This window comes from Solenopsis invicta, chromosome 7 (assembly GCF_016802725.1).
Source record: "Solenopsis invicta isolate M01_SB chromosome 7, UNIL_Sinv_3.0, whole genome shotgun sequence".
In the NCBI taxonomy this organism is placed as follows: domain Eukaryota; kingdom Metazoa; phylum Arthropoda; class Insecta; order Hymenoptera; family Formicidae; genus Solenopsis; species Solenopsis invicta.
This window is the reverse complement of record NC_052670.1, coordinates 12,722,179-12,744,356: the sequence shown is the minus strand read 5'-3', so window position 1 is coordinate 12,744,356 and position 22,178 is coordinate 12,722,179. Positions and strand designations below refer to the sequence as shown.

Here is a 22,178-nt window from a genome sequence, read left to right as displayed (position 1 = left end):
TCTATCAAACAACATTCTAATGAATGTAATCGTTCAAGTTTCAAAGAAAATATTAATTATAAACAAAGTTATTTAATAAAATGAAACTGAGTGCTATATTACTTTCTTCTCCTTTATACAATTCTCTATTACCAAATATTTAAAACTGCTTGTTAATTTTAATTGTTTTAAGAAATTTTAAGTAATATTCTTTGTAATTTATTAAAATAAAAATCAAATATAATGCATAAAAATATAATACAAATTGTATACAGTTACAAAATAGCAATAAAGTGATAAAATATTAAAGTAAAATTGTACTTTGTACTTTTTTATAGTAACACAAAATAATTATAATTAATATTAAAATAATAGACACAATTTTTGCAAAACTTGATAGACATTACTACTTCAGTAAGTATAACTTTAAAACCTATATAAGTACACATACATTGCATCCTGTGTTTTACTCTTTTAAGACACTTAGCCTGATAACTTGCCATACTAAACACTAATACAAACTAATAAAATAAACTTATAATAAAACGCAGTATACTTATGCGCTATGGAATCTGTAGTATAATCATGTAAATATATACAAGGTGATTATTAATGATTTGAACAACTATTTACCATAAGAGATGACTTACTGACTTCACTTAATATAAATTACATGGAGAGCAGTCGGTAAGTCTTTTCTTTTGTTTTATATGTATGCTTAATGTTCTGCATCCTTTGAAATCTTATACGTCTTATTTAAACGTTCGATCATATTATGCGTCAGATAAATAGGAATAGAACCAATCTATTTTTTGGTACTTGGTACTTTGGCATTATGTAATATTAGAATTAATTTTTGCTTTTTACAAATATTTGCCATTAAATTTTCAAATATAATTTGTATACATTTAGTTAACGTTTGTCAGCTTGAACAACGTATAGGCACTTTTCAATTATTTAGGCCTGATATCAATCTTGAGTTTGTTTATAGCTTTCAATAATTTTTTCACGATTAAATTCTTTATCAAATCATTTGCCAAAAGAGACAAAAACTATTTTGCTTCTGATAATAATTTGAGCTAACAAACTTTTTTATGTTACGGCTGGAAAAATATTTCTTATGACAATGTTGCTATTCGGTAATGTAAGTAATTTAATGATTAGTATATTAATTATTTATTCTTTATTAATGTTATTACACAATAAAGTATTAACTTTAGTTAACTTTAATAACATTATAACTGTAATACTTAATAATAATACATTGCGTTAATTACTGTTATATTGAGATTATAATGTTTTAAATTTAATTATGTTTAATTATGTTAAAAAATATTATTTATTGTACGTGTTTTAAGTATTGCAGTTGATATAGACACATGGCAGTAATATTTCTGTTCTATTAGCAATGCAAAATTTAATTTAATTTTTATACTTACATTTACCTGAATAATAGACGTAAGAATAATATTATTATTTCAACAAAAAATAGTAATATCACGATATTAAATTGGAAATCAATTAAATATAAATAACTGATGCTAACAATCTTGAAAACTTGCTCTCTCAAATTACTCTAAACAATTTATCACTTAGTGAGACCAGCGATCTCGTATCTTGTCACTTTTTTATTTTGTGAACTGTTTGCGCTACTTTCATATTTACTTATACAATGACTGAATTAATTTGGAAATATCATTTACAAATAATATTTTCTTATGTATTATATAAATCCATAATACATAACAATTAACATTGAATAAAATTACATTTATTAGATGTTATTAATAATACCTATTATTCATGTATAAATTAACTACTCCAAAAAGACACGGTGCAATTAATGAGTTTGTCTAGTAGGAGTACAATAAAAGATTAAAGCCTACGGCAAGCTTACGATTTAGGAAATTATTTGAAGCTCTACGTGCTGTTTGATACATTTCTAGCAATTTACTAGATCGCACAAAAAATCGCATTGTACTATATGTTGCTAGTTTAAGAAGGGTTATGGATTTACTAAACTTCACGTACTCATCGCCAATTCACTAATGCCTGTAACGAGAGTGGGAGACACGACAACAGAAATACGCTTCAACGTAACTCAAAAAGAAAAAAGGTATGAGAAGTAGAGAGTATTAAAATTTTATGTTGCGCGATCACAAGAACTTTTACCAGAATGGCTTTTGCGTGACGGTTGTCATATACGTATCGCGAACTTTGAAAACATTACACAATAAAGATCAGGGACGGCGTACTCTGATTCTCACAAACAAAAAGGAAATAATGAAGAATCTTTACATGTTTTAAATGAAATATACTTACTATAAATATTAATAACATTTACATTTATAAGAAGAATATTTAAAAAATCAACAATATTGTTATAGTAAAAAATGGTATTATTTCCTTATTGTTAACTGATTTAATTGGTATATTATATATGCTATATTAATACTTCAATTCACGTCTTGTCGTTGATGAGTTTATATATCGGTTTTATATTAATTCGAGTACTTTCCGACGAAATTAACATTTCAATGATAATTGTATAAGTGTAGATAATATTTACAACTGCGGCCCTGTCACAAGTCTCCTTCTGTTGCGCATTTCAACCCTTTTTTGTTTCCACTTTTATGTGAGATCGTTGCACCTGACAGTTAAAGCAATCATGCATGTTGCACACAATATTAACGATTCTCCTTTCGTTATAAAACATCCACGGAACATTAATCGAAATAAAACGCGTCAAGTTAGCAATGTCAAGCAAGAGTCTATAGTTTACAGAATGTGTTTCACACACGGAAGAATTTAAAACGTCAGTCTTTATGTGACTTCATACTTTCGAACATGTATACCACCGAGAGAATGAAAACGCAGGTGCTGATTACCACTTTTGTTACGTTAGATTAAAATAATTGTGCGTAATTTATATTAAATATCAATCATTGATGATCGCATTGAATTATTTAATACATTTTGCTTAAACTTCATATACCGCCAACAAGACAAATTTCTATATAAATGCCACGCGTCATAACATATTGATTATTTTGTAATGCTCATTTGTGTCCGGAGTCTGACTTGTCTTGTCAATTACTACTCGGGTAGCCAGCTGACATCAAAATATTGATATCAAAGTGATGGTAAACTTACGTCAGTTTGCTACTCGAGTTATTTCTGTAATTATCAAAATTTTTTAAATCTTTGTAAAAGATAAATATTTCTAATATCCACACAATACCAAAATTTTTCAGAGATGTTTTAAAAATACTTCATCTAAAGAAAATGGAACATTTCAGAAATGTTTAAAATATTTCTGCAATGTTTTAAATAGGTCTCTAAGATAGCAAGATATCCGCGATTCTTGCATTTGAAACTTTGCAAACATATTGTTAAAAGATTACTTAAATATTATTATATTAAAAAAATTACTACAAAAATTTTTTTTGAATCTAATAAATATAAGTATTATTCCTAAAATACTTTAAATTTAACACATAAATTTATTATATGTGATAGATTTTAGAAACGTTTCTATTGCAACATAATTTTATATTACAAGATTTCAGAAACATTTCTGTTGCAACATTTCATACGTTGTGTAGAATCTTTTCAGAAATTTTTTATATTAAATATAAAATGTTGAAAGCTTTCTCTGCAAACAGTTCTGTGTAGATACAAAATTTTTAATAACACAAATAAAAAATTTAATGTAAAATGTAAAACTCTCTAAACAAACAAAATGTAGTAAATATTTTGAATTTTCTACACTAATATATAATGTTAAATGTTAAATATCGCACTATTAATCATATATTAAATTTGTCTACCTAGGTAAATTTTGAATGGGCGACTAAACTTAATCGTCTTACGCTGAATGTTGCCGGCTTATGGCCGAATATTCACGAAAATGCCTCTGACAGATTCTTGTCAAACTTGCGTGCAATGTTTTCATTGTTCCTGCTCGTCTTCGTTGGCATGATTCCAGCATTGCATTCGCTGGTGAGAACATGGGGTGACATGATGGCAACAATAGACAACTTGCAATTTACTTTACCATTGTTGACGACAATAATAAAACTGGTGATCATATGGTGGAAGAAACCTGGTAACGTTTTTTGGTGCAGTTTAAATTAATTAAATCCCGAAAGTTGTATTAATCCCGAAAAAATAAATTTAATACATTGGTTAACCTAACAAATAAATTATAAATGATTTAGAATGATTCAAATGTCTTCCCGCTAAAATATCTTAATACGTACAAGGTAAAGCCTGTAAAAACAAACCTCGAAATTAAGTACAGTAGAACAGTTTAAACAAAAATTGTATTAAGTGAAAAAAAACACATAATGATAAAATTAATTTTCGAAAAAATTGATTTTTCAAATTCTTTAAAGGCCATTACTTTAAATGAAATTATATGATTATTTTATATAATCATAAAATTAATAATTTTTCTAGTTATTCTGTATTGTATAAAAGTATTAGTTCTTTGCGGTCACATCTCTTGAAAGTTCCATTATGATCTCAGAGCATTTAACTGGTAACCGTATTCACAGCTTTTATTTTTGAAGTCAAAAAAGATTTACTGAACATATTTTAAACATTGTTGAACCTAAAAATACAGCGGTTTCTGAAAATTTTTGCGTTTCAAAAAAATGTTTATTTATTATAATATAATTATTATATCAATACTTGCTTGAGTTATCACTTATGAAATAATGTAGAAACAATAGAAAAATTAAATTTAAATGCATAAGAACCTCATGTTTCTAGAGGACTACAAAAGATTAATACACAGTTATCAAAAAACAAATTAGTTTGCTAAATATTTTATATTTTATACTTTATCTATGATACTTTTACATTAAATATACAATAAATCACTTTTTCTTTTGTTTTATACTTAATTCTTTTATGCACAGAATCGATTGAAGTAAAAATAATACATAGTTGCTTTTTAAAAAGTATATGTAATTGCATATTTTTCATTGATCAATATGTTTATTTATAAGAAATTATTTCTATGAGGACTTCTCAAAACAATAATATACCGTCGTCATTAATCACTTGCTTGGATTAGAATTTTAAATTCAAAATAGATTTTATAAATACGGAATTATTTCCGCTTCAGTTTCTAACATGTACAGACTCGTTAACGCGATCTTGTTTTGTTAAAGATCTCGTATTGGTGTTAAACACAATTGCCGATGATTGGTCAAATGTCAAAAGCGACAAAGAACTGCATGTCATGATAAAACGTGCACAAAGTGCGCGTGTAGTTACTATATTTGGGTATATTCTTATGGCTGTAGCATTATTTTTACTCATATGTCTACCCTTTTTTGGAACATCATTAAGATATAGAACAAATATAACGGATCCAATTAAAGTATTACCTTTGCAAAGCCATTACTTCTACGACAAAAATCAAAGTCCATATTTCGAACTGACCTACGCCGCGCAAGCCCTTCTACTCATAATGTCTGCTGCATCTTACACCGGCGTAGATAATTTACTTGGATTATTGATATTTCATTTGTGTGGACAAATGGAAAACCTCAAAGAACGAATAACCAATATAAAACAATTTAAGAATTTCAATGGTGGTCTCGCTATCATCGTCAACGATCATATACGATTAATCAAGTTTCGTATTAATTTATTCCATTTATAAAATATTATTTATCTTTTAAAATATATATTTTATATCTTTGTTACACTTAAAAAGTTATTAACCTTCTTCTTTCAGATATTTTGATATTGTTGAAAGTACATTTACTGTATTATTACTTGGTTTATTACTATATTTTGGAACATTATTTTGTCTATATGGATTTTTAATCGTCGCAGTAAGTCGTAAAAAGAAAATTACATTTGCTTATATTAAGTATAATAACTAATAAAAGATGAGCATGTAAAGATATGAGTTCAGCGTCAAAACTCTTTGAAGTTGCAAATTAACATAATTTCAGCTGTCATATTTTTTTTTAATATTTATTAATTATAAAAAATACCCTGCTAAAAAAATTAAAAAATTAGAAATTTTTCTTATTACATTTGGGAAGCATGTTATCAGCACTATTGCATCATTTTTCCTTATTTTCGGTCTAATGAACGATATAGGTAAAAACTCAAACTTAAATTTAACCAATTTTTGACAAATACTATTATTAATATTATTATAATGTCATTATTTTAAAATTTTATTTTGTTAAAATGGCTGCAATCATCTTAGCGCAATACTGCAAAATTTTCATCAAGTTGTGATGCCATTATTGCACATTATTCGCACAATGTGTACAAGTATTCAAATGAATAAAAATTGCACTTTCTGTTAAAGCCATTGCACTTCAAAACTTATTTCTTTATTTGTACTTTACATTAATTATTATCTAATTAATTATAGTTTAGAAATAGTGTGAAAAATTGAATAAGAAAAGACAATACTCTAATTGTTGTATTTAGTGTAACATTTATCTCATTTTATTGTATATATTAGAATATTTAATTTATATATAATATTTCAAATTATTATTATAAATATTGATATTATTTAAAACAATTTATTATTATATCCTTAATTTCAAACAAAAAATGCAACAAAAAAATAAATTTTTTATGTTTATAATATAATTTTTTAAGATAATTTGCGTCATTTACGCTCACACTCCTCTATTGATTATTTAGGTACTAACAGAAGGAAGAGAAATGTCAATGATCCGTCTGATATATCTTATATCTGTAGCGTTAAACGTTTGTGGTCACATGTGTCTGTATTGCGTAGTAGGAGAAATTTTAGTAGCACAAGTAAGTATTATTATATAAAAAATCTGTTATAGAAAGGCGGCAAAAAATTATATCTGCATATTATTTATATAGTGTGAAGGAATATATCATGCCGCATATAATTACGAATGGTATAAGTTAAATCCGGAAGAAGCAAGAACTTTGATTATAATAATGATTCGAGCCCACAAAACTCTCCATATTACTGCTGGAAAAATGTTTCCTATGACACTATCGATGTTTTGCAATGTAAGTAAATTATTCATTATTATTTACATTAGTTATCCAGTATAAATTAAACTATTTGTACCTAATATATTACTGATGTTTCACGTATAAAGTGTATAGCGGAATACGAAGAGTGATTTCGGGTCTCGCGCGTAATTAATCATTATATGGAGCAAAATATCCAATTTTGTGCCAAGTTTTATTTCAAATGACCAATTTTGAGATATTGCAAGAAATGTGATTTTTTATTAATATTTCTTTCTGCATTAAATCTAAATTAATCCTTACAATAAAAATTCATGGTTATAAAGGGTATCCATATACATAAATTCTAATTTTTTTGTCGTTCTCTGCTAAAATTTCCGTTTTTTTTAAATATCGAAAAGTTTTTAAATTATCTTTTGATCTAAAATAGTGGCCACTTTTTAAAAAATTTTGTGGCTGAGTCATATGACATATTATATTCAAAATTTTTTTCAGATTTTTGAATTTAGTAGAATGTATCAAAAAAAATAAAAAATAAAAACCGATTTTTTAAATTATTTTTAGGTTTTAAGTACATCCAATTGACATATATTACATTGTTTTTAAATACAATTACCTCTGATTATATATCTGTAAACAGTAATATACAATTATAAAGTTTACGTAATTTAAATTATAAGATTTCAATTTTTTTTAGTTAAAAAAGTTAATTTAACTGATTTTAGCAGTTTTTTTATTTTCTACAAATGTATATTTTTTTCAATTTTAACTTTGTCAAGCACATAATACATATGATAAACTTATTTACTTATGATGACGCTGAAGTTAGCTACTTCCAGCGGCCAGATCCAAAAAACCAGGGACAAATAGCGGTGCGGGGCCCCAGATAATAAAACGCATATAACAACGTGTTTAAGTTAAAAAAATAAAAGTCAATAATTTCTAATAAAAAGGTTATGTAGGTTATAACTTAAGTTATGTAATTAAGTTATGTAATTTTTTTATGTTTGCAAAAGACATCACGTTTATGAGAGACGTCATACTCGTCAACCGGAGTATGTAACAAAAAACTTTATCTATAAAAGACATCATGTCGGTAAAAAACACCATGTTTGTAAGAGACACCATATCTATAAAAGACACCATGTCTATACAAGACATCACGTCTATGAGAAGCATTATACTTTTCAAAAGGAGTATGTAACGAAAAACTTTGTCTATAAAAGGCATCATGTCTGTAAAAGACACAAATAATGTGCCAAATCCGACCGTGCAACCTCCCTGTGATACACATCGGGTACTACAAATGCCGGCGATATTAATGTAAAAAAAAGTTTAAACGTACGTACATTAATACATAAATGCATTTTTTTCATGCGTGTGGCCTGTGCACCATCTAGCCGCTAATTATTAATTATTTTTTAAATAAACAATAAGTGCGCAATACTGAAAAATTTAAACTGTTTCGATTTTCTCATGCCTTAGACTATATTTTAGAATTTTTTCTGAAACTCTATTGCCATGCGTGTGGTTTGTGCATCACTTGGCCGCTAGTTGTTAATTATTTTTTAAATAAACAAAGCGTGTGCGATACTAAAAAGTACAAAGTTTTTTGGTTTCTTTTCGCCCCACACTTCATTTCAGAATTTTTTCTGAAACTTGATTATCATGTGTGAGACTTGCACGATCCGCTAATTATTAATAATGTTTAAATAAACAATGCGTATGTGATACTGAAAAAGTCAAAGTATTTTGGTGTCATAATATTCTAAGTTACATTTTAGAATTTTTTTTAAAAGTCTACCATCATGCGTATGGAAATGATGTTATCGTTTTTGTTTATATACATATTATATATACATTTTATAATGTATTGTTATTATTTTCTATATTTTTAACTAAATCTTTTTCCGTTTATCATTACGTGTCATTATTCTCATTGAACTTTCTATGGAATGTCTCATTTTCATGGGACGTATAACACGTCGTAAAATGCATTTTATTACCTGGGGCCCGCAACAAAATTCGCCCCTGGCTTTTCGGACTTGGCAGCTGGAAGTGGCCACTAACTTCAGCGTCATCATCAATTTTTAACATAAAATATTAAAAATATGTGTAAACATTTTTTTCATACAACAATACTTTCATACGATAATTTCCACTTCACTTTAATAATGACTTTGACTTTCAAAACGGTCCAAGTCATTCCATCATCTGTTATTAAAAAATTATTAGCAAAATAATCTTCATAAACAGAACTTAAAAATAAAAATAATTTTACTTAATAAATCTCACGTGAAACAATTTTAAATTTTATTTCGTCTTTAAACACTGAGGACAAAAGTAATCAAGGAGTGGCTCACGCGTAGCAAAAGTAAAAAGTCGAAATCTTTTTCGATTTGTTATCTGAGATAACTGACAATGAGTATCAAGATTTTATGGTCACCATAATGCGCGCTCGAACACGTCACGCGGACAATATTATAATTATTACAATTTTTATTATTTTTACTTGTAAAAATTTCTGATTATTGATAAATTATAGATAAATATGTGTGCAAAATTTCAATTCAATTGCTTATATAGTTCCCGTAAAAAAATTCATAAAAATAGACTATTTTAAATTTTCAAAGGTTTCTGCTCCCTTAAGAAAATAAAATTTTTATATCATATTTTTTAAAATATAATAATAAAACAAAATTATAAAAATTCAAAAAATCTAATATCAGATTAACGCAACATTAAGATGATTATATTTATATACTAAAAACACATATTAAGTGCATATTAATTAAGGAAAAATACTCGTATATTACTAAAAATATGTTTAAAATATTTGTAAACACACATATACTCATATATACTTTATATTTCCTTAACAATAACTGTATCGCTTTTTTTAGAAAATATTATATTATTTCACATTTTTTAAATAAATTTCAGTTAATAAAAACATCAGCCGGATATGTATCTGTTCTACTTGCGAGACAAGGTTAATAAAATTTATTTCTAAATCTTGTCTAAATGTTTTATACATTTTGTTTATGTATTACATGCATTTAGTAAAACATATATTTAAAACAAGTGCAAAAAATAGTATATTATGCAAATAATATAGATTTTGCATTTATTTTAAATACATGTTTTATATACATATATATATTGTATATACACATAACTTGTAGTAAATCTTAGTCAAATATTCTTTATTTAAATAAAGACATTTTAACAACTTTATCATTGTTTAAATCATTGTTTTTAAAAATAGTAAAACCATATTATCTGGACTTATAATTTGTAAAAAATGCATGTTTGTGATGTCTACCACTAATGCTTCTTTACATTCATTTAACAATATAATAAAAATATAATGCTTACAAAAAAATATTGCGGGTGATATAAAACCTAATAATTATTTACATTTATAAGTTTAGAGATAATACATATAAAATAGCATGCGTTTACTCGTTGCGCTAATAAAATTATATTGATAAATAAAAAAATTTAGTTAAAAATATAAATTAAATGTAAGCAGATAGTTTAAAATTTCTGTCATTAATAAAAACTGGCTATTAAAAATAAAATACATTTGCTAAAAGATTCAACTTTTTTAGTTAAAATTAAAAACGTATTTTAATGAATAGCTAAGAAAATAATAAATTCCTCAATTCTTCAATATCTTTCGTGTGTAAAATCATACATTAACTAGTAATTCTTTATGGAACATTGTTACTTGTATTTAATTGCAGCTGTTGTAATACTTAATAAATTGAACTGCAGCAAGGACATTAAGCCTACTAACAACATTTTAAGGACATATTTTAGTTACCATGATTATATTTTAGCTTCGGCAGCAAAAAATCCTTTTTCTGCATGTTAGTACTTTATCATAAAATATTACAATTAAGCATCAAGTTCACAAGTACTTTAAACTGTATTTCCTCAAGATACATCATCGTGTATAGTACTTGCTTACTCTCATTTGATGAAAAAATACCAGTAGTAACAATACCAAATTGTGATATTATTTTTTTGTAAGCACTTTATTGCGCGCGAAAGAAACGATATCAGTAACATTATTACTTGTTATTAGTAAGATAATCAGATCTACGTAACAAAATTATTTGTATAAATAATATCAATCTCATACTTTTTTTAATACGCAAACTCATTACACGCATAATTTTGTCCGCAAAGATAATTAACAACTTAGATATAAAAACCTAATAATTATTTCTCTCATATTCGAGCACGACAACGCAAAGCACCTGCCACCGTCACACGATCATAAATAACGCGCGCATGAGTAGCCGGAGGATTCCATGATGGTAGAGAATGGCACACCATTGCAAGCAGAATGCGCTTGATCCATCAAACCTGGTTGGTTAGAAAAAAAGGATGATATGAGAGGAAAGTATTAAATTTCAAGCGCAAAAAGATGTTATACGTATTGGTCAATAATTACGAGGTACATTTCAGAAACTTCTTAAACTGGGAATATACATCAAGATCAGGGACGCATAAAATGTGTACAAGAATATGAAGAAACAGGAAAAACTTGAAGCACACTACACTTGCGGGTGAGCTCACTAGTGTTTCACCGAAACTCTCGAAAATCGAGACTTTCGTCTCATCTCACGAGACGAGACTAAGCCTAAGTTTCGACGGCGAGACCGAGATCGAGATGAAGGCATCGAGACTCTTGTCTCGTCACAATTTATTTATGATTTCTTGCTATACTTCTCATCTGTCAATATGTAAATGCTTACTATAGAAAATATTATCAATAATCTATTATCGAATCATCGAAAATTATATAACTTTTCGCATCAAATTGAAAATCCGAGGAATCAGGTAGGAAGCAGAGAGTGACACAAACCAATAATGCAGCACGAACTGTTATACACTCGGTCCTCACATACGATAAGTCTTACACGACACACATACATATACATATGTACACATACGGACACATATATGCATTTACATAAAAGAACAGAATGCAATCGGATAGCACAATACAGTGAAAAGTAAATACGCAAAAAGAAGGGAAATCTCAAACATTGGAAAGGCTTCGGACAGTCATTTCCTGTTGGCACGCATTTTCTTAAGCACATAATTCGGACACAGGGTTCTATGCAAAAAATGTGTAATACATAAATGATGTATTATTTCAAGAGTTATAACTTTTATTTGAAAAATTTTATGGTTAAGTTAATATTTATCAAAATAATATTAAAAAACCGATATTTTTCAAGTTTTTTAAATTTCTTACCTTGAAGATGACCTTGTCGGTGACTTTCCTTATAATATTCCTATTCAGCGCATCAAAATGAACTAGTATACCAATTTGCAGCCAAATCGAAAGGTTTCGCTTTTTAGAACCTCATTCTTTAATATACCTGCAATAAAAAAAATAAATCAATGCAAAAAAATGTTATTCACTAAGTTAGATAGTTTTTCTTAACAGCATCATAAGTATATCATGATTTTCATTTCCAATTCAATTTAGTTAATATTTATGTTTTGTTCTTAACATTATGTAATGTTGTGGATTAATAATTCATAAGTCACAACATTAATATAGTTAACAATAATAAAATTCAATTCAGATCTTAATTTTAATTGAATTTATCTCCAATTGCGTCCGCTGACGTCGTCAAAGGCAAAAAAAAGCGCATAAAATATAGCAGAAGAAAAGTAAGCAACTGTAATTAATCGATCCACTAAAGGCAAATGCACGTGAAACGAGCCGCCAAATAATTCACATTGGGTCATGTCGCTCCAGCCATTTATGCGGTTTCACGATGCCATGTGTGCGCCGATGAACACAGCTGCGTAATAATCCTGTGTAGCCACCGTGTAGCCACCGTGTGTCGCATAACACTGGTCGCGCATAACACACGTTACAGTTTCGCGAAATGTGTAATTGCGTGCAAATTTCATCGTCTGTCGTTTGCACACGCGATGACGTTATAACGTACACATGTGTCGTATGCTGCGATAGAGTGAGTGCCCGAGTTCACAAAAAAAAGATTAATTGCCGTAACATCAATCAAGTAGCTTAAAAACTGTATAATTTCAAAAATTGAGAAAACCATTTAAAAATTCATTCTGAAAATATATACTTGGGAAACGCGCGCGTGCACATGTAAAATGCACTCGACTCGATAGAAAACGGCGCTGCATCTAGTTATTTTTGATGGAATTAATACAAGAAACATACATAGAAACAGTGAAAACATTATGAAACAAAAACAAAAGTTCTAAGTTTTCCAATTGACGTCTCGTCACTAACAAAGTAGATAAACCTGTTATACTTTAAATAAAATAGTAAAATTAATTCACAGAAAGAAAGAATAATATAGTAAAAATTGCAAAGTTTTCTTGCACGCTATAAGATTATTAATGAAGATTATAAAGTTTCTTTATAACTTTCACAGTATTAATACATAACTCTATGTACATGTTTCTCTATGAAGTTTGTACTTATACCTATTACTTTTTATACAATATGAATGAATTTATATCGCGATATTTGAAAAGCTAATGCAGAAAATTTTATTTTTGCTTGTAACAAAATCTCGATTTAATTTCACTTTAATGTAGCACAATGAATTATAATAAATAAAACTTTTTCAATCCTAATTTTTTGTATCAACCGTATTTTTAAGCGCGTAGACACGTATAAAAAGAACAAGTTAGACACATTTAATTTTTTACAATAAATAAATTTTAAAGCACAGTAAAATGCTTTCTGAAATTTACCCCGTAAATAATTTTGTCGAGCGAATTATTAAACTTAATTAATTTTTGTTTTGTGTAATACAACATTATTCATTCAATTTGTCGCGCGACCTGCTATTCGCGATTGTTAATGAAACACGTTCGTATTACAAATCAAATCGTGATTTATTCAATAAGCAGAGAATGAATGACTGGGCGTGACTGATACTATATACATATGTGTTCACGGGGACGACAGCAATATGATTATGGGTAAAGTAATTTGACCACATTATGCGTTAGATAAATAACAATAGAATCAATCTATACATTTTGGTATTTGGTATTTTAGTACCATGTAATATTAGAATTAATTTTTCAATATGCTTTTTACGAATACTTGCCATTAAATTTTCAAATTTAATTTGTATACACTCAGTTAACGTTTGTCTACTTGAACAATATGTAGACACTTTTAAATTACTCAGGCCTGATGTCAATCTGACAAACTCCGGTTCGTTTATAGTCTTCAATGGTTTTTCCACGATACAAACCGTTATCAAATAATTTGTTAAAAAAGACGAAGACTTTGTTTCTGACAATAATTCGAGTTAACAAAATTCTTTATATTATGGCTGAAAAAGAATTTCCTATGACAATGTTGCTGTTTGGTAATGTAAATAATTTAATAATTATTATACCAATTATTTAATCTTTATTAATCTTATTACATAAGTATTAACTTTAGTTAACTTTAATATCATTAAATTTAATACTTAATAACGCATTGCATTAATCATTGTCATATAGAGATTATAATGTTTTAAATTTAATTATATTTAACCATGTTAAATAATATTATTTATTGTGTTTTAAGTACTGCAGTTGATAATAACTGATGTTAACAATCTTAAAAACTTGGCGCGCTATCGAATTACTTCAAACAATTTATCACTTATTGTTAGTGAGACCGGCGATCTTGTATCGGGCCACTCTTTTATTTTAAGAACTGTTTGCTCTACTTTCATATTTACTTCTACAATGACTGAATTAATATGAAAATATCATTTACAAATATTATCTTTTTATATATTATACAAATCCATAATACTTAATAAAAATTAAAGATGATATTAATAATACCTATTAATCATGTAGTATCAATTGACTACCTCAAAAAGACACGGTGCTGCTAATAAGTTTGTCATGAGTAAGAGTACAATAAGAGATTAAAGCCTACGGCAAACTACGCAATTCTTTTTCTGCTGGATTGCTTACGATCTAGAAAATTATTTGAAATTCTACGAACTGTTTGGTACATTTCTAGCAATTTACTAGATCAAAAATTTGCATCGTCTGTTACTGGCTTAAAAAGGGTTACGCATTTATTAAACTTCACGTACTCATCGCCAATCCACTAGTGCTTGTATCAAGAGTGGAAGGCACAACAATAGAAATACGCTTCAACATAACTCAAAATGTAGAGAAAAGGTACGGTATGAGAAGTGGAGAATATATATTAAAATTTTATGTCACGCGAATATGAGAACTTTTACCACAATGGCTTTTGCGTGACAGTTGTCACATGTGCGAATATCGCAACTTTGAAAACATTAGACGTGTACAATAAAGATCAGGGACGGCGAACTCCAATTCCCAGAAACAAAAAGAAAAAAATGAAAAATTCTTACATGTTTTAAATGAAATATATTTGTTATAAATATTAATAATAATTACATTTATAAAAAAAATATTTAAAAAATGTACAATATTATAATAGTTAAAAATAGTATCCTTTTCTTATTGTCAACTGATCCAATTAGTATATTATATATGCTATATTAATACTTTAATTCACGGCCTGTTGTTGATGAGTTTATATATTAGTTATGTATTAGTTTGAGCACTTTCCGACGAGATTAACATGTTCGAATAATAATTGTATAAGTGTAGATAATATTTACAACTGCGGCCCTGTCACAAGTCTCCCTCTGTTACGCATTTCAACCCTTTTTTGTTTCCACTTTTATTTATGTGAGATAGTTGCACCTGACAGTTAAAGCAATCATGCATGTTGCACACAATATTAACGATTCTTCTTTCGTTATAAAACGTCCACGGAACATTAATCGAAATAACAGGCGTCAAGTTAGCAATGTCAAGCAAGAGTCTATAGTTTACAGAATGTGTTTCACACACGGAAGAATTTAAAACGTCAGTCTTTATGTGACTTTATACTTTCGAACATGTATACCACCGAGATAATGAAATACGCAGGTGCTGATTATCACTTTTGTTATGTTAGATTAAAATAATTGTGTGTAATTTATGTTGAAATATCAATCGTTGATCGTATCGAATTATTTAATACAATTTGCTTAAACTTTTTAAGGAGCCAACAAGACAAATTCCTGTATAAACGCTACGCGTCGTAACATATTGATTATTTTGTAATGCACATTCGTGAACCGAGTCTGACTTGGTTTGGCAATTACTACTCAGGTAGCAAGCTGACATTAAAATTTTGATATCAAAGTGATGGCAAACTTACGTCAGTTTGCTATTTGAGTTATATCTGTCATTAACAATATGTTTTAAATTTTTGTAAAAAATAAATGTTTCTAATATCCATACAACACCAAAATTTTTTAAACATATCTCAAAATATTTCACCTAAGAAAAGTGGGACATTTCAGAAAAGTTTTAAAATATTTCTGCAATGTTTCAAATAGGTCTCTGAGATAGCAAAATATCCGCGATTCTTGCACTTGAAACCTTGCAACAATATTGCTAAAAGAAAGTGAAATATTATTATATTAAACAATTGCTGAAAAAATTTTTTTCTAAATCTAATAAATATAAATATTATTCTTAAAATACTTTAAATCTAATACATAAATTTACTATATGCAATAGATTTCCGAAACATTTCTATTGCAACATAGTCTATATTACAAGATTTCAGAAACATTTCTATTGCAACATTTCATTCGTTTTGCAGAATACTTTTAGAAATATTGCATATTAAATGTAAAAGCCTTTCTGGAAATTTTCTCTGTAACAATTGGTTCTGTATAGATATAAAATTTTTAATAATTTAAATAGAAAATTCTATGTAAAATATAAAACTATAAAAACGTGTTGTAAATATTTTGTATTTTCTATACAAATATATAATATTAAATATTAAATATTGCACTATTAATCATATATTAAATTCATCTATCTAGGTAGATTTCGAATGGGCAACTAAGCTTAATCGTTTTACGCTGAATGTTGCCGGTTTATGGCCGAATATTCACGAAAATGCCTCTAACAGATTCTTATCAAACTTGCGTGCGATGTTTTTACTGTTCCTGCTCGTCTTCGTTGGCATTATTCCAGGATTGCATTCGCTGGTGAGAACATGGGGTGACATGATGGCAACAATAGACAACTTGCAATTTACTTTACCATTGTTGACCACAATAATAAAACTGGTGGTCATATGGTGGAAGAAGCCTGGTAATGTCCTTTGGTGCAGTTTAAATTAATTAAATCCCAAAAGTTGCATTAATCCCGAAAAAATAAATTTAATACATCAGTTAACTTAACAAATAAATTATAAATGATTCAGAATGATTCAAATATGTCTTTCATAACTTTCCGCTAAAATATTTTAATACGTACAGGGTGAAGCCTACAAAAACAAACCTCGAAATTAAGAACAGTAGAAGAAAGAATAGTTTAAACAAAAATTGTATAATCTGAAAAGAAACAAATAATGATAAAATTGATTCAAGTTTTTTAAAGGACATTACTTTAAATAAAATTATATGGTTATTTTATATAATTATAAAATTGATAACTTTTTTATAAGTTATTCTGTATTGTATAAAAGTATTAGCTCTTTGTGGTCACACCTCTTGAAAGCTTCATTATGATCATTTAACTCATTTACCTTAGAGCATTTAACTGGTAACCGTATTTATAGTTTTCGTTCTTAAAATCAAAAAAAATTACTGAAAATATTTGAAACATTGTTGAACCTGGAAATACAGAAGCTTTCTAAAAATTTCGCGTTTAAAAAAAAAATATTTATTTAATATTATAATAATATTATTACACCAATTCTTGCTTGAATTATCACTATAATTATGAAATAATGTAGAAGCAATAGAAATTAAATTTAAATGCATAAGAATCTCATTTTCCTAGTGGACTAATAAAGGATTAATGCAGAGCTATCAAGAAACAATATATGTACTTTTGCAAAATATTTTATATTTTACGCAAAATATTTTATAATTTGCAAATAATTTCATATTTTATACTTTATCTGCGATTTTTTTTACATTAAATATAAAATAAATCACTTTTTCTTCTGTTTCATACTTAATGCTCTTATGCGCAGAATTAATTAAAGTAAGGATAATATATAGTTGCTTACCAAAAAGCATATATAATTGCATATTTTTTATTGATTAATATGTTTATTTATAAGAAATTGTTTCTATGAAAAATTCTCGAAACAATAATATACTGTCGTCATTAATTACTTGCTTGGATTAGAATTTAAAATAGATTTTGTAAATACGGAATTATTTCCGCTTCAGTTTCCAGCACGTACAGACTTGTTAACAGAATTTTGTTTTGTTTAAGATCTTGTGTTGGTGTTAAACACAATTGCCAATGATTGGTCAAATGTCAAAACCGACAAAGAACTGCATGTCATGACAAAACGTGCACAAAGTGCGCGTGTAGTTACTATATTTGGATATATTCTTATGGTTGTAGCAATGTTTTTACTCATATGTCTACCTTTTTTTGGAACATCATTGAGATATAGGACAAATATAACGGATCCAGATAAAGTCTTACCTTTGCAAACCCATTACTTCTACGACAAAGATCAAAGTCCATATTACGAACTCACGTACGTTGCGCAAGCCCTTCTACTCTTAATGTCTTCTGCATCTTACACTGGCGTAGATAATTTACTTGGATTATTGATATTTCATTTGTGTGGACAAATGGAGAACCTTAAAGAACGAATAATCAATACAAAACAATTTAATAACTTCAATGGTGATCTCGCTGTCATCGTCAACGAACATATACGATTAATCAAGTTTCGTATTAATTTATTGCATTTATAAAATATATTTATTTATCTTTTAAAATATATATTTTATATCTTTGTTACACTTAAAAATTATTAACATTCTTCTTTCAGATTTTTTGATATCGTTGAAAGTACATTTACTGTCTTATTACTTGGTTTATTACTATATTTTGGTACATTATTTTGTCTATATGGATTTTTAATCATCGCAGTAAGTCGTAAATAAAAAATTAAATCTGCTTATTTTGAGTATAATAACTATAAAAGGATTAGCATATAAAGATATGAGTCTAACGTCAAAACTCTTTAAAGTTTCAATTCAAATAATTTTAACTATCATATATTTTTTTTAAATATTTATTAATTATTAAAAATAGCCTGTTAAAAAAAGTAAAAAGTTCTTTTTTCTTATTAAAGTTGGGAAGCATATCAGGACTATTGCATAATTCTTCTTTATTTTTGGTCTAATGAACGATGTATTATAGGTAAAAACTCAAACTTTAATTTGATCAATTTTTGACAAATACTATTATTAACATTATTATAATGTTATTATTTTAAAATTTTATTTTGATAAAATGGCTGCGTATCATCTTAGCGCAATACTGCAAAATTTTCGTCTATCTATGATGCCCCATTATTAGCACAATGTGTACTAGTATTCAAATGAATAAAAGTTGCACCTTCTGTTAGAGCCATTGCACTTCAAAACTCATTTTTTTATTTGTACTTTACATTAATTATTATCTAAACAATTATAGTTTAAAAATGGTGTAAAAAATCGAATAAGAAAAGACAATTCTCTAACTGTTGTATTTAGTGTAACATTTATCACATTTTATTGTATATATTAGAATATTTAATTTATATATAATATTTCAAACTATTATTATAAATATTGATATTATTTAAAACAATTCATTATTATATCCTTAATTTCAAACAAAAAATGCAACAAAAAAATTAATTTTTTATGTTTATAATATAATTTTTTAAGATAATTTGCGTTATTTACGCTTACACTACTCTATTGATTATTTAGGTACTAACAGAAGGAAGAGAAATGTCAATGATTCGTCTGATATATCTTATATCCGGAGCGTTAAACGTTTGCGGTCACATGTGTCTATATTGTGTAGTAGGAGAAATATTAGTAGCTCAAATAAGTATTATTATATAAAAAAATCTGTGATAGAAAGGCGGCAAAGTATTATATCTGTATATTATTTATATAGTGTGAAGGAATATATCGTGCAGCATATAATTACGAATGGTATAAGCTGAATCCAGAAGAAGCGAGATCTTTAATTATAATAATGATTCGAGCCAACAAAACCCTCCATATTACTGCTGGAAAAATGTTTCCTATGACATTATCGATGTTTTGCAATGTAAGTAAATTATTCATTAATATTTACATTAGTTATCTAGTATAATATAAGCTATTGGTACCCAATATATTACCAATATTTCAGGTATAAATTTATAAATTATATGCATATACATATTTATATACATATAAGCAATTTTTCACAAAGACCAAAGAAGTCCAAAAAATTAAATTTTCAAAAAAATATAATTTTTCTTAAAATTATTTATATAAATATAATAATTTTTTTTCTGGACATAATAGGCATAAAAGCAGTGTTAACTAAGGCTCTGATTATTATTTTGAAAATATATTTAAAAAAAAGAAGAAAAAAAGGAAACTATTGGAATTAAGTTCCGAAAACAGTTAACCTATAATTTCGATGAAACTTTCTCAAAAACTTTATTCAAGATTAAAATAAAAACTCTTAAAATGATCTTTGACTATGAAAATCTTTCATGAAATATAATAAGTATAAAAACACAGTTTTAGACTTTCTAGAATTTATTTAAAAAAAAAATGAAGAACCTATAGACTTGTGTTTTCATAAAAAATTCTTCTCATATAATACACATATATACATGCATTAAAAATTATATTAAACTTGCAAATAAATTAACAATATTCTATTGTAACAATTTATACCCTATTTTTATAAAAAATAATGTGTATTAAAAAAATAAAATTTATCTCATATTTTTTTAAATTAATTGAATATAAAATATTTGTATACATATATCTTTTTTATAATATAATAATAAAACAAAATTATAAAAATGCAAGAAATCAGATTAATGCAACATTAAGACGATTATATTTATATACTAAAAACACATACTAAGTGCATATTAATTAAAGAAACATACTCGTATATTACAAAAATATTTGCAAACACGTATATACACATACATATTTTATATTTTTAATAATAACTGTATCGCTTTTTTTAGAAAATATTATATTATTTCACATTTTTTTAATTAATTTCAGTTAATAAAAACGTCGGCTGGATATGTATCTATTCTACTTGCAAAACAAGGTTAATTCATAAAATTCTTTTCCAAATCTTGTCTAAGTGTTTTATACACTTTGTTTACGTATTACATGCATTTAGTAAAATATATATTTAAAACAAGTGCAGAAAATAGTATATTAGGCAAATAATATAGATTTTGCATCTATGTTTACACACACACACACACACACACACACACACACACACACACACACACACAGTATATATTGTATATATACATAACTTGTAGCAAATCTTAGTCAAATATTTTAATTTAAATAAAAACGTTTTATCAACTTTACCAATCATTGTTTTTAAAAGTAATAATTTTAAGTAATTCCATATTATATGCACTTATAATTTGTAAATAACGCACGTTTGCAATGTGTACCACCAGTAATGCTTCTTCACATTTATTTTTCATTATAATAAAATATGCTTATAAAAAAGTATTATGAAACCGTCCGTAATATGAAACGTAATAATTATTTACATTTACGATGTAAATAAGACTGCTTCTAATAATGATTTGAGCTAACAAATTTCTTTATATTACGGCTAGAAAAGTATTTCCTATGACAAAGTCGCTGTTTACTATTGTAAATAATTTAATGATTATTATACCATTTATTTAATCTTTATTAATTTTATTGCATAATAAAGTATTAAATTTAATTAACTTTAATAACATTAACTCTAATACTTAATAAAACATTGCGTTAATCATTGTTATATTGAGATTATAATGTTTTAAATGTAATCATCTTTAATCATGTTAAATAATATTATTTATTGTGTTTCAAGTACTGCAGTTGATAATAACTGATGCTAACAGTCTTGAAAACTTGGCGCGCTCTCGAATTACTCCAAACAATTTATCACTTAGTGAGACCAGCGATCTTGTATCGAGGCACTTTTTTATTTTATGAACTGTTTGCTCTACTTTCATATTTATTTATACAATGATTGAATTAATTTGAAAA

At 26.9% G+C, this 22,178-nt stretch overlaps 2 protein-coding genes and 1 long non-coding RNA gene across 8 annotated transcripts; 2 read left to right on the top strand and 1 right to left on the bottom strand.

The window, feature by feature from the left end:
- Positions 1-82: 82 nt before the first annotated feature.
- LOC105202429 (odorant receptor 43a-like) lies at positions 83-11,783 on the top strand. 4 transcript variants are annotated; one of them, XM_011170957.3, is made up of 8 exons: positions 83-2,095; positions 3,814-4,087; positions 5,160-5,628; positions 5,732-5,831; positions 6,670-6,789; positions 6,862-7,017; positions 9,925-9,973; positions 11,232-11,308. In XM_011170957.3, exons 2-8 carry the CDS (start codon positions 3,925-3,927, stop codon positions 11,270-11,272), a joined length of 1,098 nt encoding a protein of 365 aa, XP_011169259.3. In that variant the 5' UTR covers positions 83-2,095; positions 3,814-3,924; the 3' UTR covers positions 11,273-11,308. The 4 variants fall into 4 exon arrangements, with proteins under 4 accessions (XP_011169259.3, XP_039307315.1, XP_039307316.1 ...); XM_039451381.1 differs by lacking the exon at positions 83-2,095 and adding an exon at positions 2,120-3,158 and having other exon boundaries at positions 11,232-11,783; XM_039451382.1 differs by lacking the exon at positions 83-2,095 and adding an exon at positions 2,120-2,856.
- On the bottom strand, positions 11,006-18,943 carry LOC120358200. Its single transcript, XR_005575160.1, has 3 exons — positions 18,568-18,943; positions 12,257-12,383; positions 11,006-11,358 (listed from the first exon to the last, which is right to left on the bottom strand). It is a non-coding gene; the product is annotated as an uncharacterized LOC120358200 (long non-coding RNA).
- On the top strand, positions 15,250-21,410 carry LOC105202443 (odorant receptor 43a). Of its 3 annotated transcripts, none has more exons than XM_039451394.1 (7): positions 15,250-15,984; positions 16,942-17,211; positions 18,349-18,622; positions 18,923-19,022; positions 19,854-19,973; positions 20,047-20,202; positions 21,171-21,410. In XM_039451394.1, exons 1-7 carry the CDS (start codon positions 15,954-15,956, stop codon positions 21,222-21,224), a joined length of 1,005 nt encoding a protein of 334 aa, XP_039307328.1. In that variant the 5' UTR covers positions 15,250-15,953; the 3' UTR covers positions 21,225-21,410. The 3 variants fall into 3 exon arrangements, with proteins under 3 accessions (XP_039307328.1, XP_039307326.1, XP_039307327.1); XM_039451392.1 differs by having other exon boundaries at positions 15,251-15,984; positions 18,349-18,817; XM_039451393.1 differs by having other exon boundaries at positions 15,254-15,984; positions 16,938-17,211; positions 18,349-18,817.
- The last annotated feature ends 768 nt before the right edge of the window (positions 21,411-22,178 follow it).

Coding starts and splice junctions, on each gene's coding strand:
- LOC105202429 (XM_039451381.1), top strand. CDS start 3,120: ATGGTAAACTTACGTCAGTTTGCTACTCGAGTTATTTCT. Junction 5,629..5,731: donor GATCATATACGATTAATCAA/GTTTCGTATTAA, acceptor TTCTTCTTTCAG/ATATTTTGATATTGTTGAAA. Junction 7,018..9,924: donor CACTATCGATGTTTTGCAAT/GTAAGTAAATTA, acceptor AATAAATTTCAG/TTAATAAAAACATCAGCCGG.
- LOC105202443 (XM_039451392.1), top strand. CDS start 15,954: ATGTATACCACCGAGATAATGAAATACGCAG. Junction 17,212..18,348: donor CATATGGTGGAAGAAGCCTG/GTAATGTCCTTT, acceptor GTTTTGTTTAAG/ATCTTGTGTTGGTGTTAAAC. Junction 19,023..19,853: donor ATGGATTTTTAATCATCGCA/GTAAGTCGTAAA, acceptor TTGATTATTTAG/GTACTAACAGAAGGAAGAGA.